At 37.9% G+C, this 12,683-nt stretch overlaps 1 protein-coding gene across 9 annotated transcripts in view; it reads right to left on the reverse strand.

The window, feature by feature from the left end:
* The window catches only part of SVIL (supervillin), a 105,795-nt gene that overhangs the window by 30,831 nt on the left and 62,281 nt on the right, over positions 1 to 12,683 (reverse strand). For 6 of the 9 annotated variants that reach the window (XM_027890192.1, XM_027890195.1, XM_027890194.1 and 3 more), the window contains 4 exons: positions 11,350 to 11,373; positions 9,744 to 10,314; positions 8,085 to 8,304; positions 2,620 to 2,749 (listed from right to left, as the gene is read on the reverse strand). In XM_027890192.1, the coding sequence (XP_027745993.1) occupies positions 2,620 to 2,749; positions 8,085 to 8,304; positions 9,744 to 10,314; positions 11,350 to 11,373 (945 nt within the window). The remainder of the gene's footprint in view (positions 1 to 2,619; positions 2,750 to 8,084; positions 8,305 to 9,743; positions 10,315 to 11,349; positions 11,374 to 12,683) is intronic. The other 3 variants (XM_027890200.1, XM_027890199.1, XM_027890193.1) reach the window with 2 other exon arrangements.

Here is a 12,683-nt window from a genome sequence, read left to right on the forward strand (position 1 = left end):
TTTGGTTTTAGTTTTGGTTTGGTTTGGTTTTTTTACCATTTAGTCTACATATAAATTACTATAACACATTTGGAGAAATATCTCACCATGCAGACAACTTGAAGAAGTCTTTTGACTAGAAGTGATGAAACAGCACTATTTAATATAACTATTTTAGAAAGAGCATGAATCTTTCCTCTTTTGTTGTTTACATGAAACCTAAATGTAGTTCAATAACTTATAATTCATACAGCCATACTTCAGTAATCAAATCTCCAGAGCAGGTTAGATAACCTTTTAAGAGAGAGACACACACAAAAGAAAACCTAGAAAGGTGTCTGACTACATTAACAGAAGCGTCATACTGCAATTAAAAATGTCAGGCATTATTTTGAACCAGCAGGGCATGACAGAAGTTTACACACCCTTGCTGTTGATGCACAGCTGCCATGTGTGGAAATCATATAACTAGCCCAAAATACAGTAATCAATACAATTCCTGCATTTTTTTTTGCAATCCAGCAACAGAAACCACCAAGATTCTCAAGTACACCACAGTCTCAAACTTCTACAAACAGAATTCAGTGGCACACTGCTTTTCGGTTCTCAAAGGACAACAGGCATCACATTGACTAATTATCAAAATGAGTATTTCTAGATTTAAGGGCAGCTGACACGGTGCCTTGTAAGCAGGGTGATCAACGTAGTAAAGGGTTAACATTATTTCTCATGTATCACATAATGAATCAGCATCACAAATATCAATACAGTTCAGGCAGATGTGTATCTTACACACCCAAGTTTTCAACCATTGGCAGACATGCGAATACTTTCATTTCGGATCTAAATAGCCAAGAGCTAATATGAGCTATCAGAGTGGGTGACCCAGTGTTACAGAAACTCCCACTGCTAGCATTGTCACTTCAAAGCTTGTATCCTTCAAGCACTTCATGCTCGCTTACTTGCTTTAAAAGCCTAACTTGTGCTATGCTGAGTGAAGTTGCTGCACATGGAAACACAGCAGGGAGGATATGGGTGCTGAGGAGCGAGAAGAGAGAACAAAGGATCTGTCTCTGACTAAAACTTGGCAGCTGTTAAAAGCTTTTCCTCAACCCCATTGTCTCTAGCTGGAGTACATTTGTTATCTGATCTCAACAGTTGTCATTTTGGAGACCAGCCTGTTAAAAATGTGACCAATATTTTGCTTCCTTCACTGAAACTATTTTTACTTTAAGATTTGTTTCAAACTAGCAACTGGATTTTTGAACAAGTCCACAGAGCAAAACCAAGCCAAACCCCATAAACCAAACTGCAAAAATCAGCTTTCTTGTTTTCCATCCAATTAACGCAACAATTGATGAGTCATACAGATTCATCTTCAATAATGACAGATCGTGACCGTACTTGTAATATAGTGATGGAACAGGAGACTTTTTGTTACTGTTTGTCTATACTATTTAATAGAAGCACTACTTTCACAACTAAATAACTGGATGCAAAGATTACTGTCCCCATTATTAAAGTTTTTAACACAAATTTTATTTTCACTTGTCCTCTGGGAAATACTCCTTCAAAAAGTAAAGGAGTTGGAAACAGTCTATTTTATCTGACACTGTCATTTTCAAAACACTAGACTCAGAAGGGAAACAAGTCCACATTGGCCCTGTATTTTAAGGCAGCAGTTGGTCCATTTTGAAGCAAATCTCCCAGTCATCCTCACTTTCTGTGCTTTGGTTCACACTGCAGAATGCACAGACTTTTGGATGAAACTAAGCCCTAAAGTGCCCTCCCAGATTTCCATGTAACACCAATGCTGGTAAAGGCAGTCAGGCCACAGGATCAGCCTAAATTTAGCCTGAAGCAAAACTTCACTGAACCAAAAGAAGCAAGTATGGCATGGATAGCAGGTCCTCAGCAGTAATCATTCTGATTTACAGATCCAATCCTGCTGGGCAACATAACTTACTCATGTATAGACATAACCAGTGGGCTAACAATGTGGACCTCCCTTTCCTCTCTACACCTTTCTATCCATCTCTCTCTCTATTCATTAACACTGATAAGACAGATAAAATCCCTGTCCTAACAGTTTTGGCTATCCAAAACCAGCAAAGATCATGCAAGATAATCGAAAGCCAAATGGCTCATGAATGCTCTGGTACCTGCCTTTCCTCAGTGGTTCTAGGATCCAAAATTACTGGTCGAAAACCCCAGTGTTTGCACAGAGATGACACAGCTTTAGGAATGTGAAATTTTTACAAGCTCATCCATACATAAGAAAACACCTGAACTAAGTCTAAAGGCAATTTCATTGTGGGAGGGGTGTGGGCAGAGGGTAAGGGGAAAGAAAAAGAAATCATTATACCTGTACATGTTCCAGAAGCCTTACAGACCCATTTACTAGTTCATAATCTCCTGATGTGAAGACATTGTAACCAATATTATATGTCCCAAGACAGTGAAGCTGTTCTCATTTAATGATCCCTCATGTTGGGAGAACTGTGTTTTAAACAAGCCTGACAATAAGAGGAATAACAGGGGCTAGTAGCTAATATTAGGCATGCCTGTCTAGTTGGATGCATCTTCAAAAAGCAAAAGCATTTCAAGCAAGGTGTTTTTTCCAAACAAGGACAGAGTTACCTTCTTCAACAGCTGCTCAACTTCTTGCATCTGCGCACTACGATCACCGACAGGCACTTTTGCATACTCCTGCTTTTTTCCGAGCCTGCTCTTCCAATCTTCTTCGCCACTCTTCTTCAGCAATGCTAACCTAGAAGGAAAACCATGCCAACAGGTAGCTTTAAACACTGTATTTCCCATTATGCTCAAAAGCTAACCTTGTTGTTGCACTAATGCTGCATTCAAGATAATTTGAAATTAGGTTTTCTAGTGTTAACTATAGTTATTTACATTTCATACACATATACAAGGCTCACAAACAAACACGAAGCCTTCACCCTACATATTGAATGGGAATCATCTGTCAAAACACAGACATCTAGATTTTACACAGGCACCTCAGTTAATTTGTATAATCAGCAAAATTGCCAATACAGTCAAGGGAGACCAAGTACAACCCAAATCGTCCTAAAGTAGACATATTACGGTTAGATTAGTAACTGCTTTTTTTCCCCTCCCTTCTGTTGATAAAGGCACATTCAAGAGAATGACTAGTTTGGCTATGGATACTTATCTTGTAGATATCCAAAGTAATGAATATGTATCCTACCTTTAGTCTTCTTTGTACTCATTAAAAAAATATTTAAAAAATTAATTTCTTCGAAACCCAAGAAGAAAGAGGTCTGTTCAGCAGGCACACACCAATTAGGTCTCAGCAGGCATGGCAAAGGACAACTCTACAGTTACTGCTTTCACTACAACTCCATGGACTGAGGTTACTTTCAGACTCCCTGCACCACTTAGTATCTCCTTGCTTAGCTCAGGCATTGCTGTGACACAGATCAGCAGTACCAATGCATTAATAACTTGGTGCTAACTACACTACAGCTGTGAAATCTATTAGCAAGATTCAAGTCATTTAAAGGATGTCTCATATTTATAATTACCAGTGGATTACCATTAATCTCACTAAGCAGGATCTTTTCCAAGTGCTGTTTCCTAATCTTGAGCAAAATTCTGAACATAGCTCCAAGGGGCACTGACTGGCTCTGGTGGGGACAACACTTAGAATTATTTTGCAAGAATTAGAACCTATTTGTCCCTACAAACTCTGAGGTGATCAGTAGGGTAGGGTAAGTCAGTCAGGAATATGAGGTCTACTCAGGCATGGTCTTCAGATTACCTTCCTCAGAAATTAACATTAGTATGAATTTTCTACCTTTTAGAAATCATTCTTGGTATCCATAAAATGTGTATATGCAGCACTGGTGCAAACAGTTGCATTGGTCCCATAAATAATTTTCATTTTAGTTGAATTAAGTCTTACTATGTACCTTTTCAAAATCTAGAGCACTTCAGTAAGTATTATACAAAACCCTTAATGCTATTAATATATGAACAGGTTCAGTAGTTAAAACTATTCTGACCACAAGATATGGAAATTCTTTTTTAGAGATGTGATTACTGTTACCCTCACAGTAAGTCTTGTCTTGAAACTCTGAGGAGAAGGAAAGAACTGAAAAGGTTTAGCCAGAAACCAAGTTTCAGGCAGCTGCTTGCTCCAAAAATCCAGGGGGTGCAACCATGCTACTGAGCTATTGAGGATGATCAGTAGGGCCTAAGGCAGTCATTTGAGAAAAACTAAGAATGCAGAGAACAGTAATCCACAGAATACAATGGCAGTAAGAAGGTTAGTATTCAAGAAAGCAGTTATTTCCTCTCTTCCTGCCCGGGCAGGCAGTGCTGGCAGGCCTCACATTGCCTGGTTGCTTCATACCTCACAGCACGGGATGAGTAGGGGTGAGAAGGACTCACAATAAGGAGTTGAGGTCATGGCCATTGTTTCCAGAACGGATACAAGAATTCACTGCCCAGAACTAATCTTCTGGAGTGCATCCATGCATGTGTGAAACTGTGGAGGAGACCGAGATGGGAACTGAATTGCCACCATGCAATGAATTATCTTCAGTAGCTATGTTCTCTCATGTCAGTTTTGCTTAGAAACGACCTGCGATAATTGAAACTGGAAGGTATATGGGTCAGCTTTGGCCTAAGATGGGTTTATTTTTAAAAATGTCTATAGCAGGCAGGGAGAAAAAAAGTCTTTTTTTTTTTTTTTTTATGCTAACTTTACTGAAGGGTATTTGCCCTAGACCTTTGAACCAAATAAGCCTGGTTGATCAGGGAGAGGAAAATCTGTAATTCTAAGAATACTTGTGTCTCTGGAGACTTTGTTTTCTTCTCTGCCCTAAGGATGGATTAATACCAGCCCCCCATTCTTCAGTGGTATGTGTAATAAAACAGCTCACTCCTACAAGTGAGATGCAGATTTGTCTGTTTTGAGCAATGAAATCACCACTTAAAGAGACATGTAAGCTCTGTATGCCAATGAAAACTTCACTGCTGTGTAAAACCAAAAGCCATGCACTTCTTTTGAACAACAGAAGTGGCAATAAAGTCAGACTGCCCTGACTCAGTAACAATTGGATGGAGGGTGCCCTTTTGTATGAATAAAGATGCAAGAACTACGGAATTGATTCATACAAGCAAGTCCACTGGCTCAGTAGCTTAACTCAAAGTAGCCAGAACTTGATTCTTTGGAAAGTCTTCAAAAAAGAGGCAGTTATTAGTTATAACCCTTAGATTTGTTTAAGACCTGCTGCTTACTAGTTTCATTGCATACCTCTAGTTTTCCACTTTCAATAAATAATGAATAATCATTCATTATTCACTTTCACTGTTTAGTTATACTGCTTTTGCCTCCAGAAGTTCCTTTTCCATTCTGAAAAAAAAAGTTTTACTCTTCTCTTGAAGAAAAAAGCTTTTGTATGTCTGCCCATCTTTGACAGTTCACTCTGTGTCCTTCTTTCACCTGCTATTGAGATAGAATATGTGACATCAAGATTGAATGATCATCATCCCAGGGGTGTCAGGATGGCATCAAAGCAAAAGCTTCCAGAGCTGAAGGCAAAATGTTGGATTAATACTGAAGGGAAACAGAAACAAGATTTGCACAATGGTTTCGCCTAAAAAAAGAGTGTTGAATGAAAGACCTTCCAAAAGTCTTCGCAAAAAGTGTCCATAATAACAGACCTTTCTTCTGTGACAATATTTTAATATCTTAGCTGCTAATGTTATCCTTGAGATAAAGCAAACTGGACATAGGCTTGTTTTTCACATGTACTCTGTTGGCTGCACTTGACTATTACTTTTCAGATAAATCATAAATCCTCGAGGGCAATGTGAGATACATAGCTACAAAAAGGAAGTTGATTGTTAAAAGAGTGCATAAAGTCAATATAGCAAGGACCAAACTGCTTAAGAAAGTATTGCTCTAGCATCTATACATCCAAAAGAGGTTGAAAATTAAGATTCCTCCTGACAAGGTGTGAATGATGGTAAGAGGGCCACCAGAAATTATCTGTAACTTTTTAAAATGGTGATTATAGCATGCAGTTGACTTCTAAAGCTGAGCTGATAGGATGGGCCTTTTAGCAATTTTGGTCTCCATAACTGCACAAAGACAGGAGAAGAGAGGTGTCTTTCTTCCTTGAAAAATCATGATTTTCATTCTTCCATATAATATAGGTAATTCTGAAAATGCCAGGCAGGCACTCGCTCCACAAGGATAATATTAGTTCAGTGAAGCAAGTCTTTGAGAAGATCACTTTCATCCAGACCAGCATTCATGCATCCTGCCCAAATACCATTACATGTGTGGAAAAGTTGTTCTTCCAAAAGGTGAAAGAATGTCTGACACAGCCAGAAAAATCCACTGGATGGGAAGATGAAGTTAGAAAATGTAAAAGGAAAAAAAAAAAATCAAACTGCAATAGTTCATCTTTAGCAGAAATGTTCTTCGATGTTTATGATACTTGGCATCACCTACAGCCAAGCAAAAGAAAATGACTGGTTGTAGTGTTTAAATTCTGAGTCAAGAAGTAGAGTACTGTGGTATTTTGGAAGTCTAAAACATTTTGATACCAGCTCAGTCATTTACAGATATTTGTGGAATCACAATATACAAATTCCTGACAAGACAGCAGATATTTTCTTCTGTCAGCTCTGGGAATGACTAGACAGTCTTGCAGTCCTAACAAAAGCAATTCCTGGTTGTGAGTGTGACTGACAGCCTTCTACTTCCATCCCTCAAGAGATCAACTCAGTGGAGGCATTAAAGCTAGGACTAAAGCAGCTGCTGAAACTTGGATTTCCTCCTAACCTCTTTTTCCACATCTGGATCAGGGGAGACAGATCACTTACAACCTATAAACCAGAATTTACGGGTCTTGAACCTTGTCTGCCCAGACAATTGACATGTTTACATCAGGAGTGTGGGAAGGGGGATAAAAGTTGCTTTAAACAAAACAACAACCGAAAAAAAAAGGTAAGTACATTCTTCAGAAGGGGCACTAAGACTGCACAGCTGCTGTAGCTGCTCCTGCACCACCTTTGTGTAAGGGGGAACTCAGGGAGTGGGGATGCCTTTTAAATGTGGATGACTCACATACCTCCTGGAAATACATAAATTTAAGAAGTATACTTTGGAATCATGTGTAAAATTTAAAAAGAAATGGTTGAATTCCTAATATCATACCCACCTCACCAAGTGAGTAAATAGTTTTGCAGAGTGAAAGTTTAATCAAGCAGCTATTTTTATTTATTGGTTCTGCTTTCACTGCAGAAAAACTGAAGTAAAAATAAAAAAAAAAATCTGTCAACGTGAAGCAAACAGTCATAATTTTACTCACTGGACTGCCACAAATTTGGGATTGAATTTATACTCTTGAAGTTTTAACTAAGTCAGAAAAACTTCTAGAAGTACTACAGCAGCTACTGAAGCTCCAGCCCTGAACTCCTACTGTCTGCACAAGCGCAGGATGCTTAATGTTTTGTTTCAGATCAGAATGATCTTGGGTTGGAAAAACTATTTCTAATATTCCTACAAACCTGTCCAACTTACTATCCTTTTAAAATCCCTACAGAAAGTTCTTGGAAGTCAAAATGGCAATCATGCACTTCTTAAGAAGAGGGGGCAATATCAGAGAGTCTGTCCCTGACTCCCTGTACTCAGCTAGTTAAGAGACCCACGTAGACCAAAAATAAATGGTTATTTAAAAAAAAAAAACAGAATCACATTATAGATGTTGTAACTAAAAGCAGAACCTGAGGAATTATATTAAATGTACGAGTATAAATGTAACTATAACGTGGTTTTTACAACTTTAATTTTCTGAAATAGTTATTGATTATTAAGGTAGCTCTTTCAAAATTGGGTTTTTATAATCTCTTAAATGGTAATTCTCATTCACCATCATCTGCTTTATAAGGATGTCAGGCAGATTAGCTGCATGTTTTTGCTGTTAGTAATAATAAAGACTAATAATCACTACTTAGGTTTTTCAGAAACAGTTTTAAGCTTCTTTTTATACCATCATAATAACTGTATTTACGGGGATCATTAAAAAAAAGTGAAATTTTAGTACCTTTCCTTAATGGACATTGTTTTGCTGGAATTATCAAGGACATCCTCTGTTGTTTGTGCTTTGCTCTCTCCAGTGGAAAACATCTCACAGGAATTCTTATAAAATTTGCCATCCAATTGCTCAGAGAGCTCCTGCAGTCTACAGGATGCCGCAGCTGCAGTTTGTGAAACAGTCCTCATTGCTGATGTGCTGGTGAGTTCAGAAGCAGGCTCAGCATGGTCTGCTGATTCAAAAGAGAAGTGCTGCATTAGACTTAGTTCTATACTCAAAGATATTTTACATTACTGACACTAAAGCAGCAAACCTTTTTTTAAACATTCATATCACATACTCTATTAATAGGGAAAAAATTCTGGCTGAGCTAAAGTAAAAAGATTAATTGTGAAGTATTATTTGCTGCAGAGACTGGCTGTGACTGATGTTCACATGAAGCCACAGAATATCATGTTCAACACACAGTTCTCAACTTCAAATGGATGAGGCACAAACTGCTGCTCCCATCATCACACTAACAGCAAAACAAATGGAGAGATAAAAGTGAGAAGGAACAAAGAGCAGGGGAAGAGAAGCAGACAAAATTTAAATAAGAAATTACCTTATTGGTAAAGCAGTTTAATGCCTACTAGGAGGACATTTAATAAATAGAGGTATTATTTTCTAGGAGGTGTTCGGGGCTTTTTTGGGTTTGTTTCTTTAAGTATCAGTTAAACCACAGGAAAAGCTCCTTGATGAAAGATAAATGCACCATTACAATTATCCTTAAAGAAATATAAGTGATCTTAATTTTTCTTCTTGAAATTTTATAAGCACAACACCACCCTGATTTTATCCCTGTCTCCATCTCCCATGCAGTCATCAAAGGCTATTTGGATAGAATGGATACTGCCTTTGAGGAATACAGGCAGAACTATACCATCCTCTCTATGCCTGTGTGAAGACCATTAAATTCAAAATAAATTAACTTCACAAGATGAAGACAAAAATGCTTTTAGTGCTACAGGGTACTGTGGTCCTGTCATCCATCATAATAAATATAAAAGTAATACAACATCCTTCTAAATTCAACAGAATAGAAGACTTTATGCAATGATCAAATCCACTGATTATTTCCAAAATTATTTAAAGATGAGCAAGTTTCCTTTTTAAGTTTAAATTATGCTGTGTATATAGAAATGCAATTGCTCTGAGAATTTCTTGGTTTGTATTTGTCACCACACTAAAAAGAAAATAGTAATAATTTTGCAAAATTAATTCTCTGAAAATTATCTGCTACTAGCTATGCACATATGTAGCTAATTCATAACTATATATGCACAATGAGGCAAAAATTAAGGGCAGGTACTTGACCCAGAGCAGAAAGTTTAGTTTGTTCAGCATTTTGGGGTGTAGGGGCAAGGGCAAAAGAAAGGATAAATCTTAGCTTCAGCACATAATACCACTTCTTTCAAACTAAGAAAATCTGAATAAAATTGAGCCATCTTTAAAGACTGAAGAATTGAAAGAATAAAAAATAAAAAACTGTATTTGCAAAACTTACGACTTCACTGGTATTTCTCTGCTTTTAAGCAGCATTAAAAAAAGGAAACATAACTAGCCTTGATAAAGCTTGAAATACCTTTTGCTGAATGAGACTATACCAAGAGCAAGTATATACTGCACCTCTTTGCCAAGTCTTGCTTTTCATAACACTTTCAAAATCCATCTTTTCTTCAAAAGACTGGCCTTCTTTGACTTCCCATTTACCTTGCATGCCAGTATCAATTTCCTTCTGTTCAAGGGGCTGAAAAAGTCCTTGTGAACTAAACAGTTCCAGGCTGCCCTTCCTCAGGAAACCGTATGTTGTCTCTTTATGGCGGTCTCCTGTTTTTTCAGGAACAGGATGTGTCGTTTCTTCCTCAAAGGAGCTGTACTTTGTAATTTCATTAGTTTCATGTGCTAGAAACCTCTTCCTCTCTTCTTCATGTTTCTTTGATGATCTTCTGCTTTCTAGTGCTTCCATCGAGGGCTGCCACTGTTCTGACTTATGTGTGCGTTTTCCTGATGAGTCCAAGTTTTCTGCTGAAGAGTGGAACCTCAAATCAGCTCTAGCAGCAGCACTCACACTCCCATCACTAGCTGGCTTCATGTGCAGGTCTCCAGCAAACAACGGAGCAAGGGCAGATGCCATCGCTGAAACTGATGTTGCAACTGCGGTTGACAAGGGAGCGATTTTTCCACTTTCATTTTGTACCTATGAGTTAAAAAAAATCAACCAAAGAACCCAAATAAGATTTAAAAGCTTTGAAAATATCAATTCCAAAAAACAGTCTAATCATGTCAGTTCTTCAGAGGTATTATTCCATATAAATACAGCACTATATCAATATAGACTAGAAACAGATAAGGAAAACAAGAACGCCCCTATAATTTGGCTGCAGGTGGATAACTCCCCCCGAGTCAAAAATGACTGCATGTGAACAGCAACATCTTTAGTAATAAGGGGTGTATGTGTAGCATGCAACATGACGTCGTGTCAGAGCTCCATGGAAAGGCTCACACTGGCATGGGACTGGGGGGGAGAAATTAGTTCGGGTTCCAGACACTGGATGACATGCCATGTGCCCAGGCTAATCAACTCTGCATCTCAGCAGGACTAATTAGCTTTGGCACAGCTCTGCTCTCACACAGTTCTGCAGCTTCCAGCTCTGGAGCCTGCTCAGTGCCAGAGAGAGGCTGCTCCGTGCTGTCCCACACAGGGCAGACATTCCTGATGCTTCAGCCACATAAATCACCCTCATGCAGGACTTTTTCAATTATAAATATTGGCTGTCACGAGCAGAGTATTTGAACCTAAGAGGCATATTAAAAATACCTCAAAATTTGCTTTACCCGTCCCCACAGTGGAAAAATAATATTTTCTACTCTTTAGCACAATAATTTTATAGTTTTCTGAGATAAAGTTAAGATGGATTTTTTTTCTGAAATGCAGAGCTTAGCTTTATCTTCTTCAAAGGATACAAAAGCTATGAAAGAGAGTGACAAACATGCCTCATACACATCAGGAGATATTTTCCTATTGTTTTTTTAAACTGCAGAGCTAGTGAACAGCATGCAAAGGTTATAGACAAGACCACACCAGTAGGAGGAAATCAGCTCAGAATGTAAAATGTGCATACAGATTCCATAAAGAATGGACAACACAATCATTAATTAAGCAATTAGGAAAGCAGAGCAAAGACTACTATGTTAGTCAAAGAGTCCAAAGAAAGATTAAGAAAATAGTTACCAGTTTATTTTTTTTCCATTGCATCTATCGGAATTAGAAATTTAGACGAGATCAGAAAAGTGACTTCAGTTTTAATTACAAGATATCTACATTTTCAATGATGCATTTTGGGAAAGAAATCTCTATGAAAGAAACCTCTAGTTACCTATTTTGGTAGCTCTCTTTTGTTTCTTTTTAGAAAAACTATACCTGCATCTCAAAACATCCCAACACTCAAATTAACTATAGGAACTATAGGAAGTCTTTTCGAAAATACACTCCCATTGAACTTGTTTCAGAGTCAACTCTGGTTTCTTTTGCTAGGTTCAGAAAGAGATGACAAAACATGCTTCCTCTGAGTTTTCCTGCTTGCAGAGCAAGTTTTTTTCTGTAAAAGTCTGACAAAGTAATGTGACTGTCGCTTCTTTCCCATCTGCTTCAGCCCATTTCTGTTGATCACCTTCCTGGGCCACAAACAAGTTAGTGACACAGTCATTAAAGAGGCCAGGCTGTGACAGTGATTTGCACATGGAAAGTGGACAGAAAAAGGACTATATAAGGTCTGGAAGTCTTGCTAAAATAAATCTGTCAAACACTTATTACTACTTTAAGTGTGAGAAAAGTAGGTGCAAAGTATAATTATGTATCTGTACAGTTTTGCACCAATCAGTTTAGAAGAATCCTCCCTTCTCACTCTTCTATAATTACAACATGGAAACATATAATCATGGATGAAGCATATAGATAGAGAATGGTAGGAACTTTCTAACGCTCAGATTGATCCAAAGCCCTAGAAATATGACATGCATAGGAGTTGTGCTTCACTGTTAAAGTGATTTCTTTTGAAGCTGTAATGCTAAGGGACTGATGTTTCTGCTATTGTGATCAGCTCTGAAAGACCATTGCTGGGCCACCTTATGCTCAGGCTCTACTAAAAAGGCATTCCTTTGCAGTTCCAATTATATGAAGGATTCCAGAACAGGAAGCCCAATTCCGTCATACACATTAAATAATTTCTTTTTGACCTTGCCTATCTGAATTTCAAAAGTATCCAACTTTTAGGGAAAAAAAATTAAGATAAAAATCAGTGCCCCCTCCCAGAGGAAAATGACAGAATATGTCCTAATAACAGAAATATATAGTGCTTTCAGGAATGGACCTGAAAGTTGCACATGACAAAGCTCCAAAATTCCCTGAAAATACACGATGATGTGTGTCACAGTTTTTACTTCTTTGATCAGGAATTTACTTTTAGAAGACATGTAATATCTACCGAAAAAGACACACACAGTGAAAGGTACAGCATGCACCGAACAGGAAGACGATATACTCTTGAATTACTTTAAAAAAGAAGA

Source organism: Empidonax traillii, unplaced genomic scaffold, assembly GCF_003031625.1.
Source record: "Empidonax traillii isolate 1590-97213 ecotype Southwest subspecies unplaced genomic scaffold, ASM303162v1 scaffold280:size897971, whole genome shotgun sequence".
NCBI lineage: Eukaryota > Metazoa > Chordata > Aves > Passeriformes > Tyrannidae > Empidonax > Empidonax traillii.